The 22,262-nt window shown below is 33.1% G+C and overlaps 4 protein-coding genes across 5 annotated transcripts; all 4 read left to right on the top strand.

Annotated features, from left to right (window-relative positions):
* The first annotated feature begins 1,581 nt into the window (after positions 1-1,581).
* LOC135846891 (uncharacterized) lies at positions 1,582-8,990 on the top strand. Of its 2 annotated transcripts, none has more exons than XM_065366237.1 (5): positions 1,582-1,696; positions 1,782-3,858; positions 3,955-6,413; positions 6,504-7,638; positions 7,728-8,990. In XM_065366237.1, the coding sequence occupies exons 4-5, from the start codon at positions 6,510-6,512 to the stop codon at positions 7,739-7,741; spliced, it is 1,143 nt and encodes a 380-aa protein (XP_065222309.1). In that variant the 5' UTR covers positions 1,582-1,696; positions 1,782-3,858; positions 3,955-6,413; positions 6,504-6,509; the 3' UTR covers positions 7,742-8,990. The 2 variants fall into 2 exon arrangements, with proteins under 2 accessions (XP_065222309.1, XP_065222310.1); XM_065366238.1 differs by having other exon boundaries at positions 1,605-1,700.
* Positions 1,782-2,669, top strand: LOC135848405 (uncharacterized). Its single transcript, XM_065368306.1, has one exon. It carries the CDS (start codon positions 1,782-1,784, stop codon positions 2,667-2,669), a length of 888 nt encoding a protein of 295 aa, XP_065224378.1.
* A 2,879-nt stretch (positions 8,991-11,869) lies between the features above and the next one.
* LOC135848404 (uncharacterized) lies at positions 11,870-17,463 on the top strand. Its single transcript, XM_065368304.1, has 5 exons — positions 11,870-11,953; positions 12,020-13,206; positions 14,222-14,244; positions 16,035-17,182; positions 17,285-17,463. Exons 2-4 carry the CDS (start codon positions 12,051-12,053, stop codon positions 16,977-16,979), a joined length of 2,124 nt encoding a protein of 707 aa, XP_065224376.1. The 5' UTR covers positions 11,870-11,953; positions 12,020-12,050; the 3' UTR covers positions 16,980-17,182; positions 17,285-17,463.
* Positions 17,464-19,946: 2,483 nt separating this feature from the next.
* Positions 19,947-21,998, top strand: LOC135846450 (uncharacterized). Its single transcript, XM_065365547.1, has 3 exons — positions 19,947-20,068; positions 20,146-21,301; positions 21,827-21,998. Exons 2-3 carry the CDS (start codon positions 20,146-20,148, stop codon positions 21,838-21,840), a joined length of 1,170 nt encoding a protein of 389 aa, XP_065221619.1. The 5' UTR covers positions 19,947-20,068; the 3' UTR covers positions 21,841-21,998.
* The last annotated feature ends 264 nt before the right edge of the window (positions 21,999-22,262 follow it).

The following is a 22,262-nucleotide window of genomic DNA, read 5'->3' as shown; positions in this document are numbered from 1 at the left end:
TTGGCCTGCATGCGAAATTTCACAACTACATATAACCGAAAATAGCGCCTTTTAGGCGATGTCATGATCCAAAAAACACATTCTGAATTTTTTGAGTTTTCAAAGATGACCATCCTGGAGGAAAAATTTGAAAAATAATACTCTTACATATATTTTTTAGAAGAAAAAAAATTTTATATGCCGGAATTAGGTTTGAAAATACAGCGGTTTCAAATTTTCTTTGATCAGTATATCTCCTCTGGGTGGGGGGGGGCAAAAAAATGTTGAGAAAATTCATCTGGTGAGACCCATGTCTCCTCTATTGTATTTTGGGTGGTATCAACATTTTTCATTTAAAACTTGTTGACGTATGATTTTTCCTTTGAAAAAAAAAAGTTTTTTCGTCATTGAGGACAAAAGAGGGCGTAAGGAGGGGGGGATTTTTTGTGTCCAACATTTATTTTAGAGGTAGGTACCTACTCAATACTTAATGTTCAATCAAAATTTCAAAAATCCTAGGATGGGGGATTTTACCTATACCTTATACCCGGGAATACCCTTTCCGACAGGAATTGCGATGCCACACTTTTTGAAAGGTCAAGAGTGATGCAAGGAGTTATAAATTCTACCACAGAGTTTTTAGACCATAATGGTGATTAACCCATTACACTCTTTCTTTTCGCACAAGATACCGATGATCTTTCAAATTGCTTAAAATTGACAGAAAAACGAACAAAAAATTTCTATAAACAAGAAGAAAATTTGAAAAATATACGAGTACATATTTTTAGCTGTTGAAGTTGCTCAAAATGTTGACTCAACTGACTTGGAAATGACGAAAAAAGTGATGGAAATCGTCATTGTTGCGTGAAAAATGATGGAACGCTGTCCAAAAAGTTACAAGAAATAATCAGATAGCTAAGAGGAACATTTTGTCAATGAAAGATTCCACAAAAACTGGTAAAAATGAGTCTTGATTAATATGAAAAAAAAAAAACTGAAATCATGTCAAAATCGCCCAGAATCATGAGAAAAACATAATAAGATTTTCAGATAAAAAAAAAAAATACAAAAAATTCGTAAAACTGACACTCGAGTTTGTAAACAGAAAATTGTCCAGATCTTACAAAAAATCAATCAAAATATATGTGCAAGAAAATCGTTGAAAATATTCACAGAAAATATAAACCAAAATATTATCACCGTCATTTCAATTTTAAAATAGTGCCTTTCTGAAGCATTCTTTCAACAAAAATAGAATTGGATTTTGTTTTATTTAGAAGATATTACTAGATCTATATCAACAAACTTCATCTCAGTTTACGAACAGTGCCATTTGGGTGATGATTACTCGTCATAAAAATATTACGAATTCTATTCCCAACCACAATTTTTCTGCTTGTCAATTTTTACAACTCTCACCACTATTTCAATCTTGACAGCCCCCCCCCCCAATCATTATAGGTATAGGTATAGGTATAACATAGATAATGTGATGTTTCCTTACTTTATACCTAAACCTATCTACATGTAAAATGATAATAAGACACTTGAAAATTCAACATAATAGATACGATTACACACCCAACATTTAAAAAAAATATTCATATCTTATCGTGACATCCCAACACTTAACAGTCAAGTCATTAGGTAGTAGGCAGGGGACTATGACTACACGTTCATAATTTTAAATTTATATCATTCGACGAATATAAACGTAAGTAGGTATATATTTCGCTAATACAATCGCAAATTTTATTTTCATCGAGTTTCTAATTCGAATATTTCTTCACTCATTCAAGATGGAGATCACTAACGAACTGTTGAGTAAGATCCTAAGCGGAGATTCGTCATGCAAAGTTGCAATACTTGACTGGCACATCGAAGACAACATCGCTCCAGGAAACAATCACTCATCGATGCTATCCCGCCTGATAGTCGAATACCAAAGAAAAGGTAAAATATTCAAAAAATCGTTTATACTAAAAATACCATCGACTCATCCCGCATATAGTTACGGAGTCAGATTCAAAATGTACGAGAAAGAATACCCTATGTACACCGAAGTGCTTGAAGAAATGTATAAAATCGATGGCGAACACATTGGCCCCAGACTGTACTACACCGATGATAAATACTCGTTGATGATGAAAGATCTCTCTTTATCCGGATACAAAACAACAGACCGCACCAAACAGCTGGATTTCCATCACTGTTGCTTGGTTTTGAAAAAATTGGCCAAGTTTCATGGTTTATCAGTAAAGCTGAATCAGAACTCGAAATTAAGTTCCACCATTAAACGAATGCTATGTTTCGATATAGAACCGGATGAACGAGATAGAAAAATGACAAAACGTGTTTGCGAACAAGTGGCGAAAACCATAAGCCCAAAATCAACTCTGCATAAAAAAATCCTCCAAATCAAAGACGATTTAGGCGACAGATTCCGTCAAGAAATAACCTCAGATCGATTCACATTCAGAGTTTTGAATCATGGCGACTTGTGGTTGGGAAACACGTTATTCAAATACAAAGGTCAGTCAACAAATAAGTTTCCCTCGTTCAGAAAATTAGGAAAGGAAATACCTAGGAACTTGAAATTTGCAGGGAATCTTGATACAACCTTTGAGCATCACCCTGCAAAATTTTATTCGGATCCGTTCAGTTGTTCGTTTATAATGAGAGTTTGAAGATGTGGTAGGAGTGTTATAGCGGGTCCGAGTTGAAACTTGAATTGATTTCACGATGGGGATTGTGCCAAATTTGCGAGGCATAGTGATGCACTCAACCCTGTTTTTGGTTACCATTGTGTTAAGGAACTAGTTTTCATCATTCTTACACAAATTCTGACTATTCTTTTGACATGCAGCAACATGAACAGCGAAATTTTGTTTGTGACGCAGCACATTCAAATTTTGCGGTACTGAAAATGACTTTTGAAGTTCAATAATGTTTTTTAGGCAGTCAAATATGAAGCATCATGCTCACATATGATGTTTTTGATACTGATATTAAGATTATTGTGTATAATTTCATCAATTTTGGCTGTTGAGTTCGTTTTTGAAACACTAGTTGTGCAACCTACCCTGTGATCACTTACACGCTCGTGCGCTCACCGCTGGATTTTCGGCACCACTCACATATTGTTCAAATTAGGACAATTTTTTCTTCATGGAGGATCAGTAGGCATCTGTAAAAATCCATTGACGTATTTTTTTCGAAATAAAAATTTTTTTTACTCCTCGTTGAGCCACTTGAACCTCGGACACGCTATAAAACTCCTATCACATCTTCAAACTCTCATTATAAACGAACTACTGAACGGATCCGAATAAAATTTTGCAGAGTGGTGCTCAAAGGTTGTATCAAGATTCCCTAAAAATTTCAAGTTCCTAGGTATTTCCCTTCCTAATTTTCTGAACGAGGGAAACTTATTTGTTGACTGACCTTTGTATGACAAGTATGGTGAGGTGATGAAAGTGAAATTCATCGATTTTCAACACTCAACTTGGACATCTCCGGTATTCGATATTTTGGGTTTTACTATCTGCAGTATGAGGTTCGATGTGTTCGAGAGACATTTCGATTTTTTAATGGAAACCTATATCGATTCGTTGAACAAGACTTTGAAACATGTCCAGTGCGATTTGTATTCGTTAGAAGAATTATATCGTGATATGGAAAATATTCCTATTACGATAATCATGAACCTGACCTGTCGTTTACCGGTACTGTTAGACGGTCATGAAAATCCAATAAAAAATGAAATGATGATCAAAGATGGCGAATTGGACCTCACCGCTTATTATGATAAATTCCTAAAAAACGAGTTGTATTTGAAAATTCGGGAGCAATGGATTTCTCACTATGATAAAAAAGGTAATGGACTCGGGTAATTCATTTGAGCAACTATAATTGTGAGAAAAATTTGAATAATCACAAGTAATGTATCATTTCTAATTTTCTGTTATATAGGTTTGTTCGATTTGAATGACTGAAGGATCAACTATATAGGTACAACAACCTTCCATCTCTTGAATCACAATTAATTTATGTGGTATTTTTTCTATAATTATACATGAGTAAGAGATTCGTATTGCAAATAAATTGTGCAGTTATTGAAATTGAAATAAGTACTCAGTACGTCAATAAATCTTTTCTAATGAAGCAGGCATCTGTATTCCCTCAATCTGTTTCGCAAATCATGAAAAATCTCACAAAGCAATTCTTACCCATGCCCGCAAGGAACAGGTTTAGTTTTTATGTAAGTTACATTGATGCCTATCCTCTTTTTAAACAAGAGAATCTTCATACTCATTGAACTTCAAAATGCAAAAATTCGACGTTTTATATGTACATGATTTGGATTATCCAATGAAACATTTCAATCTTAAAAAAAAAAAATTACCTACTCACATCACACATAACGATTTTTTTTAAAAATGAAATATTAGAATATTATTTCAGTATTTGAGGATTTCCGTAGAACGATTTGTGTACACTTTTCATGTAAGCACATGCACAAAAACCGAAATCTGAGAAAATTTACGATGAAATTTCAATTTTTACAGTTTCTCCTCTCCTTCGACAATTTTAAGACCCACAAAAAAAATGTAATACCCTAAAAAATCTCTACGTCAACTTCGACAGCTCTCTAGAAACAATTGAAATGAAATGTGGCAACGTGTGAAAGGGAAGAAAAGAGGGAGGGGGGGTTCCGACTTGACAAAATTTTCATTTTGGAATTTCAGATTGAAAATTACAAAATTTGGAGAAAGCGAAAACATTTTCTGATTTGATTGGGAATTCAACTAAACTGCAGTCAAGTAAAAACACAAAATTCTTTCGATATAGTTATATATTTTTTTTTTTTTGGAAAAATGAAAGTAGGCTATAGGAAGTACTGCAGCAGCAGGGTTTCCCTTACAGGAGAAATTTTCATTTTTCAGAATTTCTAAATTCACATAATAAACATACAAATTTTTGAACGGTTTTAAAATTTATTTTGGGAATATGATTTCAAGAATTATCAAATTCAGTAACAAAATTTCAAAATTTGTGCACTTTTGCTCACTAGAAAAATTTTATTCAAAATGATAGGTATACAATTTTTCAAAATTCAAAAACATTTAAATTTTGTTCTTTTTTCTGAATCTCACATTTCAAAATTGAAGTTTTTTCAAATCAAAAACCTTTGAGGCATCTTACTCCATTTCTTTCCAATTTTGTCGCAACGTGGAACTTATTCTTGTGAGCTTTCAAAGTTGAAAAAAAAAAGAAAAGAAACGCTGTATTTCAAGACATTGAATGTTTCCTTATTAAGGGTTTAAAAAATTCTTAAAATTGAAAATTTTTTGAAATTTACAAGACTCGTACTCCCTTTTTTCCAAAAAAAAATATCTAATCGTTGGTTACCAAAAACGTTTGAAAACGTAACGAAAAAACTTACAAAACGTGAGGCGTAAAACATATTTTTAATGTGGAAAAAATCACAAAAAAAACAAAACTTTTCAATTGAATTCAATGAAAAAAAATTTTTTAACAAAAAGCAACACTTTTAAGGTTACATTTTTGTTCAGAAAGTGAGAATTTCTATTTTGCAATTTTTTGACAAAAAAGCAGGACGTTCTCTCTCAATTTCGAAAAAAAAAAGTCAACCTTGGAATTTTTTGCGGAAAAGCAAACATTTTTAGAAAAGTTTTAGCAAAAAATGAGACTTGTAGCAATTATGACAGATGACGAGACGTTTGGTTATTTTTGGCTAAACGCGAGACTACGAAAATTATTAACAAAGGCAAGGCTTTTAAACAATTTTTTTTTTGACTGATTTAATGTAACAATCTTAAGAAAAGTTAAGTGTTGGCAATTTATGGAAGAAAAATAATGAAAATTACTCACTCGTATAAAAAGCGAGAGTTTGTATAATTTTTTTTTGCAAAATCACGACTTCTGACAATTATTGACGACTTGAAATTTTTCGTCAAAAAAAATCGCAAAGGCAAGACACGTAATTTTTTATCAAATTTGATATAAGTATTAATAATAGATGAGACTTTTTGCAATTTTCGCCTGCAAGCGAGACTTGAACAATTTAAATTTTTGCGAAAAAAATTGTCAATATATATTATGAAATTTATGGATTAATAATTAAGTATGAAATTTTATCTTGCAACTCAAAGGTGCGTTTCTGACTGAATATTTATCAATTTTTCAAGCCAATTTACATTCATTTGGTAAAAGTAGGCAACAAAAAATATGCTTTCCCCACCTATAATTTGATTTGTGATAACTTGCTCACACACACTTGAAAAATCGATACATGATTAACACTGCCAGCGATCCCGAAAAATTATTCATATCTTATCGTGGGATCGTAGCACTTCAAACAACAGAAATCACTCCTCATAAGTTTTCATTTTTCGACGAATACAAACGTAAGTACCTACAAAATACGCACCTATATGGCTAATAAAATTACAAATTTATTTCTTACTATGTTTTTAATTTACGTAATCATTCCTCAGCTCAAGATGGAAATCACCAACGAACTGCTGAGCAAGATTCTAAGCGGAGATTCGAAATCCAAAGTAGCAATTCTGGACTGGCACATCGAAGATAACATAGCTCCAGGAAACAGTCACTTATCGATGCTCTCTCGTTTGATGGTCGAATACCAAAGAAAAGGTAAAATTTTCAAGAAATCGTTTATTCTTAAAGTACCTTCGACTCATCCTAGGTACAATTTCGGAATAAAATTCAAACTGTACGAAAAAGAATACCCTATGTACACCGAAGTGCTCGAAGAAATGTACAAAATCGATGGCGAACACATAGGCCCCAGATTATACTACACCGATGATAAATACTCGTTGATGATGAAAGATCTCTCTCTATCCGGGTACAAAACAGCAGACCGCACCCAGCAGCTGGATTTCGACCACTGTTACTTGGTTTTAAAGAAATTAGCTAAATTTCACGGTCTATCGGTAAAGCTAAATCAGTGTTCAAAAATAAACCCAATCATTAAAGGAAAGCTATGGATAGACGGTGTTGAATTGGACGAACGAGATAAAGAATGTCCACGACGTTGTTGCGAACTGCTGGCAAAAATTGTACATCCTAAATTCGGTCTTTACGAAAAATTACACCAAATCAAAGACGATATATGCGACATGTTACGTCAAGAATTAATTTCAGATCGATTTACGTTCAATGTCTTGAATCATGGAGATTTGTGCCTGGGAAACACGTTATTCAAATACGACAGGTATGGTGATGTGATGAAAGTCAAGTTCATCGATTTTCAGTTCTCATCCTGGGTACCTCCAGTGTTCGATATATTGGGTTTTACTATCTGTAGTATGCGGTTTGATGTATTCGAGAAACATTTTAATTTTTTAATGCAAACTTACATCGATACGTTGAACAAAACGTTGAAATTTGCACAATGCGATTTGTATTCGTTGGAAGAATTGTATCGTGATATGGAGAATCTACCAGCTACTATCATCATGAACCTGTGCAGTCGTCTACCTCAATTGTTACACGGGTATGAAATTCCAGGAGGACATGAAATGGTGGCTTATCACGAGATTTTCTTCAAAAACGAGCTATACTTGAAAGTTTTGCATCAATGGATTTCCTACTATCATAAAAAAGGTGATTGAACTTGTCTAAATGGACATTTGAGTAATCAAGATGATAGTAATTTCTAACAACAAAGTAAAAATTCTATATTTTTGTTGCAGGTTTGTTCAATTGAGAATGACGTGGCTCTCTGTACAGAATGTTGAAGAATATGGGCCAATCCACTCCACATGTTGATATATTACCATAATATTCTTCAAAAATGTGCAAAAAGTTGATAGGTAAATTTTTGAATTTTTGGAACTAATTTCTTCAATTTTACCAATTTTTTACCAAAAAAAAAGCGCTAACGACGAAAAAAAGCCCCAAAAAAGCAAAATTTCCCACTGTTTTTGGCCAAGATAAGCATTTTACAGCATTTAGACCTAAAAAAAGCACTATCAACTTTCACCATTCACCTCCAAATGGAATGAAACGCAAAGAAAATATATTTATGCCGTATAAGGTGTTGCTACAAAAAAAAGCATTATCATAAAAATCCTAGCCCTATTTATGAGTAAGTTTTGAGTGACCAATACGCATTTTACATAGAGCTGTTTCTTCTTGGTGGTTAATTTGGTAGGAGGTGGACTAGAATTTGGCTAAAGGTTTGATGGATCTCAGTTTATTAGATGTGTTGATATAATTCCAATTATTAGACCATTCTGGGTACAACTTGTTTTTCACCATAGTTTTGAAATCAATACTATGGACTGGTAAGTGGTATGTTTAGTACTGGCTGAAGTGAGGCTGCTTCTTTTGCCATTTTATCACCTGATTCGTTCCCTGCAATGTCTTGTAAGGTGGCATTATGGCCTCACTGTCTTCGGTGAGATCCTATAGGTATCGATAATTTGGTCCTTTAGGTCTTGACAACTTCAGGATCGTTTGATTTATTAAGGTAAGAAGCAAGTACTCGCGAATTCGAAGGGTGTACTCAAGAATTAGCGGAGATTCGCGCTGTTAACATTTTTATATTTCCCATATTTGATAATGTAGCGCTAGCTTATAATCTCTTGAGATCGACCCAAAACTGCAGGTATAACTTTAGCTACGAGTAGATTCGATCTCGAGATCACTTCTTGTTCATCTTTTGTGGTAGATGGGTGAGTCAGAATGGTCCTAAGCGATCTATGAATCGTTGGTCTGAGCATTTAGTCCTCTATCTTTTAAAATCGATTAAGCAGAGTATAGTTTTAAGTTCTTTTATTATTTGCTCTTTTTATGGATTGGTGAATTTGTATCTTACACTTGATTAGATAATCAAGCACAGCGCTTTCTTCTAATTACGTTTTTATCAGGTGAATGTGTACATTATGAAAAACCTTATAATATTTAAGAGATTAAATGTGATGTAACTACAATGATTACATTGGTGAAACAAATCTGTGTTTTAATTATTTCGCGAATCTGTGAACCTAATTGATGCATATGTGATGCGCTCTGTGAAACAGGACCACAAGTCAGAAAAATCAAAATTGATTTTTTTTGCTTAATTATTAGAGGACTTCATTCCGAACATTTTGAGATAAAAATATCGAAAATTGGTTGAAAAATACCCGAGACACGGCGCCTCAAAGTTTTAATTTTGAAAAAATGCTTTTTGAGAAAAATTAGTTCAAAGTTTTTTTGCGTTTCCGAGCACATATTATTTTTTTACTTCAAAACTACTTTACATATCGATCTGAAATTTTAATATGTGTATCCTGGGTACCATGCGATGCTGTAAAAAAAAAATTACGTTATAGGTATGGATGGATGGTTCTGATATTATGCAAGGCATGCATAAATTCATTACTCACAAAAGTAGGAAAATGACGCAAGAAATTTGAAAAAAAAACGTAAAAATGTGTAAAAAATGATAATTTTACAAAAACTCATGACTTGAAACTCGCAACCTCCGGCGTGCTAAGCTGTTACCACAGTCACCCAGCCACCACAAACGTTTCTAAAAATGGGTTTTCTAATGGTATACAACTAATTTTATTGTGAAACTAACATAAATAACAGGAAAGAGCAGAAAAACATCACCAAAACGTGATTACTGACTTGTGATCCTTTTTAAAAATCTGATATGCGCTTTTATAACACATAATTATGGACGAACTAACCAATATTTTGCGCTGAAAATTTGTAGACAAGTTCTTAGAAGTGTGTTCTTTCAAAATAGGTATAACAAAACTTGAAAATTGATATTTGTCATCACAATTCGATTATTTTAATGTACTGAACAATTTTATTTTCCGACTTGTGGTCCTATTTCACAGAGCGCATCACATATATGTTACCATTAATGTGTAGGTAATGTATGAAGAAACTAGTTATTCTATGAAATAGCGAGGTGTGATCAGTTAAATCATGAAATGAACTGTTAAAAATTGAGGTTTGCTGGGCTCGATAGCAAATTTCACGTAGAATTTTTTGATGTGGCTAATAACTGCACCAGATCTTTAAATGAGATTTAAAAAATGAAATTTTGGAATTTTTCCAAGTTTTTGTTCAGCATTGAAAGTGATGAAACTTTTTTTACAAATTGAGATAGAGAGGGGGGGTTTGCATTACCAAAAATGTCACACTTTTTCAATTCAAGGCAACTGATGAAAAGGACATGTCATGAGGAAAACTTTTTTTTAGGTTTTTTACGAAAACAAAAAAAAATGTCAATTTTTGAACACGTTTTTCCAACTATTCTGCTTGGTACAACTCTTCCTATTCATCTGGCGCAGTTATTAGCCATATCAAAAAATTCTACGTTGAATTTGCTATCGAGCCCGGCAAACCTCAATACTCTACCTATCATGGTTGCTCAATGGTGTAATGTTGAAAGTAAAGTACAAGATGAAAAAAACTTTTTTTTGAGTGGCCAAAAATCTGCTCCTGGGGCTTGGAGGGTATTCTGTGGCGGGACACCCTGTTCTAGCTTTGAATTTAACTTCATTTCTTACTTTATCACAGTTCATTCATTGATTTCATACTTTAACAATGCACACCTCGTGTATGTATGAAATAACTAGGTGAAGTGTAGAAAAAATTCAATTTCACACTTTCTCAGGTAATGTATGGAATAACTAGTTATTTCATACATTACCTGGAGTAAACACATTAACGGTAACACATAGATCTGTTTATTATGTTAACGTAGATGACACTTGTGTGGTATAAGCTAAATTAGCAAAGGGTAAGTAAATATGTAGTTTCTTCTTGATATCAGGAATATCCCTATAAGGATATTTTTAATCTTTCACTCATTAGGGGATTATTCTCATCCTTCTTTTATATCCCAGAAGGGCTTGTTTACAGTCTAACAGCCTTTGTGTCCAGGAATCCATGCCAGTTTAACATGACCAATAGGTAATGAGGTCAAATAAGAGATTATTTCTTTGGCGAGTGGATGTTGAGAATACAGACCTCGTACTGCTCCATTTTTTTCAGAAAAAAAAGCAAACTTTGGTAAAAAAAAAAACAAAATATTTCAATTGAATTCAATGTAAGAAAAAAATCACGAAGCAATAAGTTCCCTTAAAAATCTGATAATAAACTAGATCGGGCAACTCCAGCCACTTTAGCGAAAAACAGCTAGAACTTTTCAAGTATTCTTGGCAAAAAAGTTATACATTTTTACAATTTTTGCTTAAAAAGTTAGACTATTCCTATTTTGCAATTTTTTGGCAAAAAAGGGAGACATTTCTGGCAATTTTTGGGAAAAATTTGACCTTGATGGAATTTTTTTCGAAAAAGAAAATTTTAAAACAAAGTTTTAGCAAAAATTGATACTGTACTTACAATTTTTGGGAAAATAAGTTAGGCTTTGGCAATTTATGGAAAAGAATAAAGATTATCTCGTATAGAGTGAGAGTTTCTATAATTTTTGGCAAAAGTACAACTTCTGACACAATTACTGGCGATTTGGAATTTTTCGCCAAAAAAATCGAAATTTTAGGCAAGACACAAATTTTTTGTCAAATTTGATAAAATACATACGAGACTTTTTGCAATTCTCGACTAAAAGCGAGACTTGATAAATTTTTTAAATTCAAAATTACGAAATTTTATTCTTCAACCACTTTTTTACCTCTAATTCTCTCAAAACTCAAAGATGTGTTTCTGACTGAATATTTATTAATTCTTCGAGCCAATTACATTTATTCGGTAAAAGTGAGCCACAAAAAATATGTTTTCCCCACCTATAATTCGATTCGTGATGACTTGCTCGCACACACTTGAAAAATCAATACACGATTAACACTCCCAGCGATCAGAAAAATTATTCATATCTTATCGTGAGACCCAGCACTTTAAACACAAGAAATCACGCACCACAAGTTTTTATTTTTCGACGAATACAAACGTAAGTACTAAGTACATTATACGCACCTACATTGCTAATACAATAACAAAATTTATTTCTTATTAGGTTTTCAATTTTAATCATTCCTTAGCTCAAAATGGAGATTACCAACGAACTACTGAGCAAGATTCTAAGCGGAGATTCAAAATCCAAAGTTGCCATTCTGGACTGGCACATCGAAGATAACATAGCTCCAGGAAACAATCACTTATCGATGCTCTCTCGTTTGATGGTCGAATACCAAAGAAAAGGTAAAATTTTCAAGAAATCGTTTATTCTTAAAATACCCTCGACTCATCCTGCGTACAATTTCGGAATCAAATTCAGACTGTACGAGAAAGAATACCCTATGTACACCGAAGTGCTCGAAGAAATGTATAAAATCGATGGCGAACACATAGGCCCCAGATTATACTACACCGATGATAAATACTCGTTGATGATGAAAGATCTCTCTTTATCCGGGTACAAAACTGCAGACCGCACCAAGCAGCTGGATTTCGACCATTGTTATTTGGTTTTAAAGAAATTAGCAAAATTTCACGGTCTATCGGTAAAGCTAAATCAGTGTTCAAAAATAACCCCATCCATTAAAGGAAAGCTATGGATAGACGGTATTGAATTGGACGAACGAGATAAAGAATTTCATAGGAATAGTTGTGAACAACTGGCAAAAATTGCACATCCCAAATTCGGTCTTAATGAAAAATTACACCAAATCAAAGCCGATATATGCGACATGTTACGTCAAGAATTAACTTCAGATCGATTTACGTTTAATGTTTTGAATCATGGAGATTTATGGCTGGGAAACACGTTATTCAAATACGACAAGTATGGTGATGTGATGAAAGTAAAGTTTATCGATTTCCAGTTCTCGTCTTGGACATCTCCGGTATTCGATATATTGGGTTTTACTATCTGTAGTATGCGGTTCGATGTATTCGAAAAACATTTTGATTTTTTAATGCAAACTTATATCGATACGTTGAACAAAACGTTGAAATTTGGACAATGTTATTTGTATTCGTTGGAAGAATTGTATCGTGATATGGAGAATCTACCTGCAACTGTCATCATGAACCTATGTAGTCGTTTGCCTCAATTGTTACACGGGTATGAAAATTCAGGAGGATATGAAATGTTTATCAAAGATGGTGATTTTGACCAAGTGGGTTATCACGAGCTTTTCTTCAAAAACGAGCTATATTTGAAAGTTTTGAATCAATGGATTTCCTATTATCATAAAAAAGGTGATTGAACTTGCCTATTGAACATTTGAGAAACTGAGATGATATTAATTCTCAAACAACAATGTAAAAATTCTATATTTTCGTTGCAGGTTTGTTCAATTGGGAATGACGAGACTCTCTATACAGAATGTTGATGAATATGGGTCAATCCACATGTTGATATATTGCCAATACAATAATCTTCTTCAAGAAATAACTCAAAAATCATTCAACATTCAATAGAGCTAATCTGTTCACTTTTTGCAAGAATTCTGCTCATAAAAATTTCCAACTCTTAAAACAAAGCTATTATCTTTCAGTTTATTTATTATTATTTTTTTTGCAGTCAATGTTCAACGCCAAATTCCTCTTTAATAGTGCTGGCATGATTAATAGTCACACTATATTTATTCTGTCCATGCCATCTCAGATTCTGTCAGCTCTGTTTTTTCACTCCCAAGGATTTTTACTTCTTCCTCAGTAAGTTGATGTTGACTAGAAAATCAACAATCAAGTGGTTGTTGATGTCGATTTACGAGCTACATAATAAAAATAAAACAACGAAATGTTCAAGCAGGACAACATCGGGTCTCATGGCAGGACGGACGTCTGTCAAAATATTTTAATTGAGTAGGGGGAAGGGGAGAGCAGAGCAGAGTGTACATTCAATCAAACCTGAATTTTTTTCGAGTCAAAATGTTTTGTGTTTTCAAACAAAACTAGGAAAAGAAAATGGAAAAAAAAATCTAAAATTCGAAGAGAATACCAAGTTAAATTAAGGGAAAATCTCAAAGTTTGATTGAAAAAAAGAGAAAAAAGCAGGACTTCACTCACTGCCTTAAAATTAGGTAGCATTTTTTGACGATTTGAGCAGAAAACAGAAACCCTTCATGACGTTTAGACAGAAAACAATAATGTTTAGATAATTTTGGCAAAACACAATAAGACTTTCAATAGGCAATTTTCAAAAAAAAAAAAAAAGAAACAGAACTTTTTAGACAATCAAGACATAAATTGGTATTTTTGAATGTTTTAGCTAAAAAAGGACTTTCTTTGCCTGTTTGGCAAAAAACAGGACTGTTTGACAGCTCTGACAATAAACGTGAAATTCTGACGATTTTGACGAAAAAGGTTACTTTTTTCGGCAATTTTGGCAAAAAACCTAATTTTTATTTGATAATTTTTGGGGGAAAAAACACGACTCCTTCAGAAATTCTGGCAAAAAAAGAATGAAACGAAGTAAATTTCTGATTTGATAGAAAGTTGAGCTCAACTGTTGAATAAAAATTCAGAATTCTTTCAAATTATTCTTTTGAGAATTTAGTTACAATACTTCCATTAAACGTGGAAAACTGCACCACCAGAGTTCTCCTTGCAAGAGAAATTTTCATTTTTCAAAATTTCCCAAGTCACACGATAAACATACAAGGTTTTGAGTGCTTTTAAAATTTATTTTGCGAATATGCTTCTTCAAATTCAATACCAAAATTGAAACTTTCAAAGTTTTGTTACTTTTTCTCACTACAAATAAATTCTGATTTCATCCAAAAATGAGTTGTTTTTTTTCCAAAATTCAAAAACATCGAAATTTCTTATTAAATTTTTTCTGAATCTCACATTTGAAAATTAATTTTTTCAAATCTTCGCGGCATTTTACTCTATTTTTTTCGAATTTAGTCGTTATGTGAAACTTTCTCTTGTGAACTTTCGAAATTGAAAAAAAGGAAAGAAATACTGTATTTTAAGACATTAAATATGTATTTCCTAATTAAGGCTTCAAAAAATTGTTAAAATTGAAAAATTTACAGGGCATAACTCCATTTTTTCTAAAAAAAAAAAAAAAAAAAAAAAAGAAAAAATGCAATCTTTGGTGCTTGACCAAGAAAGTTTGAAAACGTAATCAAAAAACTTACAAAACCAGCGTAAAACATTTTAATCTAGAAAAAAACACACAAAAAGCACGAAACAATAAGTTCCCATTAGAATCTGATAATGAAACTCGATCGGGCAACTTCGGCCATCTTAGCAAACAGCAGGACATTTCGGGTACTCTTGGCAAATATGTATGTACATTTTTACAATTTTTGTTTAAAAAGTGAGACTATTCCTATTTTGCAACTTTTTGGCAAAAAAGGGAGACTTTTCCGGCAATTTTGGGGAAAATAAAAGACAAACCTGATGGAATTTTTTGCCATAAAGCAAAAATTTTCAGCAAAGTTTTAGCAAATAATGAGAATTATAATATTTTTTGAGCAAAAAAGTTGGGCTTTGGAAATTTATGGAAGAAAAAAAATGAAAATTACTCGTATAAAAACCGAGTTTTTATAATTGTTGGCAAACGCACGACTTCTGACAATTATGGAAAATTTGATAGAATACCAGACTTTTGGCAAATTTTTGGCAGAAAGCGAGACTTGAAAAATTTTTTATTTAAAATTTCTAAAATTTTATCCTTTAACCACTTTTTTACCCCTAATGCTCTCAACTCTTGAGGACGCGTTTTTGATTGAATATTTACCTAGTAATTCTTCGAGCCAACAGGTTACATTTTTTTTGGTAAAATTAGGTTACTAAAAAGATATTTTCCCCACCTAATAATTCGATTCATGAAAACTTGTTCACACACACACTTGAAAACTCAATCAACCCACACGATTAACACTCCCAGCGATCAGAAAAATTAGTCATATCTTATCGAGGCATTGCAGCACTTTAAACACACAAAATTACACTTCATAAGTATCTATCCTACGACGAATACAAACGTAAGTACATAATACGCACCTAATATAGCTAATAAAATAACAAAATCCATTTCCTATTTGCTTTTCAATCTAATCATTCCTTAGCTCGAGATGGAAATCACCACCGAACTACTGAGTAAGATTCTAAGCGGAGATTCGTCGTCCAAAGCTGCCATACTGGACTGGCACATCAAAGATGACATAGCTCCAGGAAACAATCACTCATCGATGCTCTCTCGTTTGATGGTCGAATACCAAAGAAAAGGTAAAATATTCAAAAAATCGTTTATCCTAAAAATACCATCGACTCATCCCGTATACACTATCGGAGTCAGATTCAAAATGTACGAGAAAGAATACCCTATGTACACCGAAGTGCTCCAAGAAATGTATAAAATCGATGGCGAACACATGGGCCCCAGATTATACTACACCGATGATAAATACTCGCTGATGATGAAGGATCTCTCTTTATCCGGGTACAAAACAGCAGACCGCACCAAGCAACTGGATTTCGACCACTGTTATTTGGTTTTAAAGAAACTAGCCAAATTTCACGGGCTATCGGTAAAGTTGAATCAGTGCTCAAAAATAAACCCAGTTGTTAAAAGAAAGCTATGGATAGACACCACTGAACTGAACGAAGAAGACAAAGAATACCCTAGAGATTGTTGTGAACAATTGGCAAAAATTGTACTTCCTAAATTCGGTCTTAATGAAAAATTTCACCAAATCAAAAACCACATATTCGACATGTGTTGCCAAGAATTAACTTCAGATCGATTCACGTTCAATGTTTTGAATCACGGAGATTTATGGTTGGGAAACACGTTATTCAAATACGACAGGTATGGTGATGTGATGAAAGTCAAGTTAATCGATTTCCAGTTCTCATCCTGGTCATCTCCAATATTCGATATATTGGGTTTCACTATCTGTAGTATGCGGTTCGATGTATTCGAGAAACATTTTGATTTTTTAATGGAAACTTACATTAATACGTTGAACAAAACGTTGAAATTTGTATTCGTTGGAAGAATTGTATCGTGATATGGAAAATCTACCAGCTACTGTGATAATGAACCTGTGCAGTCGTTTGCCTCAATTGTTACACGGATATGAAAATCCAAAAGTGTATGAAATGTTTGTCAAAGATGGTAATTTTGACCATGCCGCTTATCACGAGATATTCTTCGAAAATGAACATTATGTGAAAGTTTTGAATCAATGGATTTCCTACTATCATAAAAAAGGTGATTGAACTTGCCTATTGAACATTTCAGTAACTGAGATGATATGAGCTGGGATGAATTTCCAATGACGATGCATAAATTCTACCTATATTTTTGTTGCAGGTTTGTTCAATTGGGATTGACGAGGCATCTCTATACAGAACGTTGAAGAAAATGGGTCAATCCATACGTTGCGTTGGCGAATTACCAGTACAGTATTTTTCTTCCAGAAATAATTTAGCAAAATCATTTAAAATTTTTAATTAACGTTTGTACTTATGAATAGAGTCAATTTGTTTAGAGCAGAGTGTACCTAAATTTTTTTCGAGTCAAATGTTTTGTGTTTTCAAACTAAACTAGGAAAAGAAAATGAAAAAAAATTCTAAATGCATGCCGTGGAGAATACTCTTAAATTAAAGGAAAATTGCAAAGTTTGATTGAAAAAAAAAAAAAAAGAAAGAAAGAAGCAGGACACTTCACTTACTGTCAAAAAAATAGCATTTTTTTGACGATTAAAGCAGAAAACATTAGACAGAAAACCAAATGGTTAGATAATTTTGGCTAAACACAAGACTTTCAATAGACAATTCTGAAAAAAAAAACATAACTTTTTAGACAATACATTATAAGGCAAAAATCAGTTTGAATGTTTCAGCAAAAAAAGAGGACTTTCTTTGCCAGTTTGGCAAAAAATAGGATTTTTGTGACGATTAAGATAGAAAACGTGACTTTTTTTTGGAAGTTTGGACAGATATGGCTTTTTGACAATTTTGACAGAAAAGACGACTTTTTTTTTAATAATTTTGACAAAACACAGGACTGTTTTACACTTCTGACAAACAGGACTTTTTTTCAGCAATTTTGGCAAAAAACCTGATTTTTCTTCAATAAGTAATTTTTGAAAAATAAACATGGGTTCCCTCGGCAATTTTGGCAAAAACATGATAATTTCGACATTGAAGATAAGTACCATAGATATTTTATGACAGTTTAGACAAATCACGACGTCTTTTGCCAATTTTGACAAAACCTACGTTTAAAACTGTCTGACAATTTCAGCAAAAGAAAAAAAAACACAAACAGTTTTGGCAATAAAAACAACAGGGTTTATTTTATAATTATAAAAAAAAACATGGCTCCCTCAGCAATTTTGGTGAGAACAGGCAAAAAAAAATGCTTTTTTTTTAGCAATTCCGACGAAACTTATAGAATTGTCTGACAGTTTTGAAATAAATAAAACGTAAATTTCTGACAATTTTAGCAAAAAACAGGCTATTTTGGCAAAAAAACCTGATTTTAGATTGGAAAATTTATTTTAAAAAACATTACATCCACAGCAATTTTGGCAAAAAGGGCCTTTTTTTAGGGCAATTTCGACAAAACTTAGGATTGTCTGACAACGTCGAAATAAAACGGAAGATTCTGACAATTTTAGCAAGAAACAGACAATTTTGGCAGAAAAAACTGATTTTTGATTGGACAACTTATGGAAAAAAACGTGACTTTCTCAGAAATTTTGCCAAAAATAGGATTTTGTTTACAAAATTTCAAACAGAAAACAACACTTTCTACAGTAGTTGGCAAATAACAGGGATTTTTACACTTTTGGCAAAAATTACCGACAAAAATTAGAACTTGTTGGCAATATTTGCAAAAAAAATAAGACTTCTTGGCAGAAAACAGGATTTTTATTTCACATTTTGCGGGGGGGGGGGAGACTTTTTATGCAACTGAAGCAAAAATCAATACTACCTGGATGTATTAGCAAAACAGCAAGACTTTCTTAGCAATTTTGGCAAGAAACGAGACATCCTGGTAAAAATTCATAAAATCAGGACCTTATTCGGCAATTTTTACCAACAATGTTTTTGGATATAATTTTGGCAGAATACAGACAATTTAGGCAAAAATAGAATTTTTTGGAATCATTGTCGAAAAAAACAAGGCTTTTCAGGCAGCTAGGGCAACAATGAAGACTTTTTGTTATGGATATTTTTTGGAAAAATGAGACGCAATTGAACAATTAAGTCGATGACTATTACTTTTTGGATGTTTTAGCAAGAAATTAGCCCAAAATAAGGGAAAATTGGTCCTGTTGTGGGGAGCAAACAAAAGAATACCTATCGTTCTGAAATTCGGAACAAAAGCAAAAAAACTAAATTTTTTAACAAATCAAGTTCCTGTTTATCGTGATCTGAGATGACCACTTCTTACCGTCTTTCGTGAGTTTTTTTATATGGAAATTTTTCAGCACCGCATGCTTCAAAACGCACAAATCTGAAGATTTGACACTTTTTTTATGAAGGGATGTAAATTAAAATTATCGAAACAAGATTCTTCGCACTTTTTTCCTTTTTTTTTTTCAAAGACTCGTTTATGATTTTTTTCAACAACTTGACCTGACAAACAAACCACACATGACGTGTATTAAGATTACACATCGTAAGTAAAGGAAAATTTAGGGAGAGTTTGGCAATACATCGTTCTGCTTCATTTATTTCTATAATTCAGGTTATCATTCGAGACATTCGAAAATGCATCTATGTCTATTCTTTTTTCTTTTTCATACTTTTAAAACTTTGTTAGCCTGAAGATAATTAAGTTCCTCGAAAAAAATCACAAAATGTAGAATTTCTTCACCTCTCCTCTCCTTCGATCAATGCTCAAATAGAACTCTTCACGGTCAATACAGTCAGGAAATATAATTACGCATAAATTAAAATTACATTACGGTTCTATCATCTACTACTCCAACTAAGCCACATCGAGTCGAAGGTAAACACTCAAAAAAAAAATACGAACAAGAAATACTTATGTGGATTTTTATCACATCACTGTTGTGTTTGTGCTTCACATTCAACAAGTTGTTCGTACAATCGACTGCCATTATAATTAAGAAAACCTACGGTAAGCCAAAAATCTACATATTCACTTTTTTTTTTTACGCTTCATCACATACTCACACCCAAGCATTCCTTTTATAGATGGAGATCAACAACGAACTCCTGAGTAAAATGCTGAGCGCCGATTCATCCTCCAAAGTGACCATTCTAAACTGGCGAATCAAATCGAATATAATCGCATTAGGCAACAACAACACTTCGCAATTATCACGACTCAAAGTCGAATATCAAAGACGTGGTAGAATATTCAAGAAATCATTTATTCTAAAAGTACCTTCAGCCCATCCTATGTACACGATCGCGTTAAAGTACAAAGTATATGATAAAGAATACCGAATTTACACCCAAGTGCTCGAAGAAATGTATAAAATCGACGGAGAACGTGTCGGTGCCAAGTTATACTACGCCAATGATCAACATTCGCTGATCATGAAAGATCTTTCACTATCCGGCTACAAAATGGCAGACCGAGTCCAGCAATTGGATTACGAGCAATGTTACCTGGTTTTGAAAAGTCTAGCCAAATTTCACGCTTTATCGGTAAAACTGGATCAAAATTCCAAACTGGACAGGGCCATCAAAGTGATCCCTTGTTTGACCGAAACTGAGCTGGCAGATGAGACCATCGTGTACTTGAATAATAATTGCGAACAGCTTGCTAATTGCATAGATCCAAAATTTGGACTAAGGGAAAAAATTCTTCAAATCAAAGACCAAATGTATGAAAAACTGTGCCAAGAAATGAACCCAAATAGGTATCGGTTCAACGTCCTGACTCATGGAGATTGCTGGTTGGGAAACACGTTATTCAAGTTCGACAAATATGGCAATGTTAAAAAAATGAAGTTGATCGATTTCCAGTGCTCATCTTGGCAGTCTCCAGCTTATGACATACTTTACTTCACGTTGAGCAGTATGAAATTCGACGTTTTCGAGAAACACTTTCCTTATTTAATGGAAATCTACATCGAAACGTTGAACAGAACGTTGAGGTTTTTCCATTGTGGATCGTATTCTTTGGAGGAGCTGTATCGTGATATGGAATCGTCTCCTGTGACTATTTGTATGATATTATGTATGCAGTTGCCGGAAACTTTAACGAGTCATGAAAAACCGATAGATTATCGCGATTGTATCCGCAATGGAGCGGTTGATTTCGACAGCTATAATAAACTGTTCGAGAATCCTATTTATTTGAAAGTGCTGAATCAGTGGATTTCGTACTACGTTGAAAAAGGTAAGCGAACAAATCAAAACATTCTGGAAATAATTTAATGGCTCATCTCTTCCAATCATCAGAAATTGTACTTCAATTTGCAAAACCAATGCTGAAAACTACCCTCCCAACCACCCTCCCCTCACTACCGCTCTCCTCTCCAACAAAAAAGAGACAATTTTCAATTTTTAAATCCGAATAGATCGCTGAATCGAAAATTAAAACATTCTATTCAAAACCTCACTCAGGGACTTAATCAAAATTCAAGACGATTTCCCAAAAATGCTTCTTAAATTACCTATGACGGAAAAATGACAAATAAAATTACTATTTGAGCGGAGCAAGGTCAAAAATATGTTTGAAAACTTGGTTCAAAAAAACAAAAAACGTGTATTGTTGCATTTTTTACATCAATTTTTCATCTGATGGGGGAGGGGCTCCAACAAACACATCACAGAAGTTCAATTTTCCGAATCATTTAATCATAAATTATGAGAGCCTCGAAAGAGTTATTGAAATGAAATGAAATTTTTTCTGTTCATTTAGGCTTGTTTGATTGAAAAAGAACGACATTCTCAAAATAACAACGTTCCCAATGCAAGAGGATGCAGATTGACTCACACCAAGGACTCTCTCCATCACATGAAATGGCGCCAATTTGAAACGAAAGAGAAAAAATAAAGATAGCTGAGATACCAAATAAAAAATCAGTTATGAATGTGGTCTATTTTCTCAATTCAAGTTTTTCTTCATTAAAAATGAACAAACATTGGCAAATAAAATTCTCACAATCAAGAAAAATAATATTCAATGCAAATTTATTATGCAAGCACCTTGGCAATCAATTAATTACCAATTTTTCATTTTTTTATTTATTAAGGTTTATTACAATCTAAAGGATACCTTAAATAAGTAATATATCTGACTTTAAACAAGTTAGTTACATGCTATGTGCAGCGTTCTCTCCAGTGATAGTATGCTC

Source organism: Planococcus citri, chromosome 5 (genome assembly GCF_950023065.1).
Source record: "Planococcus citri chromosome 5, ihPlaCitr1.1, whole genome shotgun sequence".
NCBI lineage: Eukaryota > Metazoa > Arthropoda > Insecta > Hemiptera > Pseudococcidae > Planococcus > Planococcus citri.
This window is presented reverse-complemented; position numbering and strand designations above follow the sequence as displayed.

What these genes read in the sequence shown, in the direction of transcription:
- LOC135848405 (XM_065368306.1), top strand. Translation starts at nt 1,782, where the DNA reads ATGGAGATCACTAACGAACTGTTGAGTAAGATCCTAAGCGGAGATTCG.
- LOC135846891 (XM_065366237.1), top strand. Translation starts at nt 6,510, where the DNA reads ATGGAAATCACCAACGAACTGCTGAGCAAGATTCTAAGCGGAGATTCG.
- LOC135848404 (XM_065368304.1), top strand. Translation starts at nt 12,051, where the DNA reads ATGGAGATTACCAACGAACTACTGAGCAAGATTCTAAGCGGAGATTCA. An exon ending in TTCCTATTATCATAAAAAAG is followed by an intron (nt 13,207 to 14,221) that starts GTGATTGAACTT and finishes TGAATGTTTTAG; the next exon opens with CTAAAAAAGGACTTTCTTTG. An exon ending in AAAAAGGACTTTCTTTGCCT is followed by an intron (nt 14,245 to 16,034) that starts GTTTGGCAAAAA and finishes ATCATTCCTTAG; the next exon opens with CTCGAGATGGAAATCACCAC.
- LOC135846450 (XM_065365547.1), top strand. Translation starts at nt 20,146, where the DNA reads ATGGAGATCAACAACGAACTCCTGAGTAAAATGCTGAGCGCCGATTCA.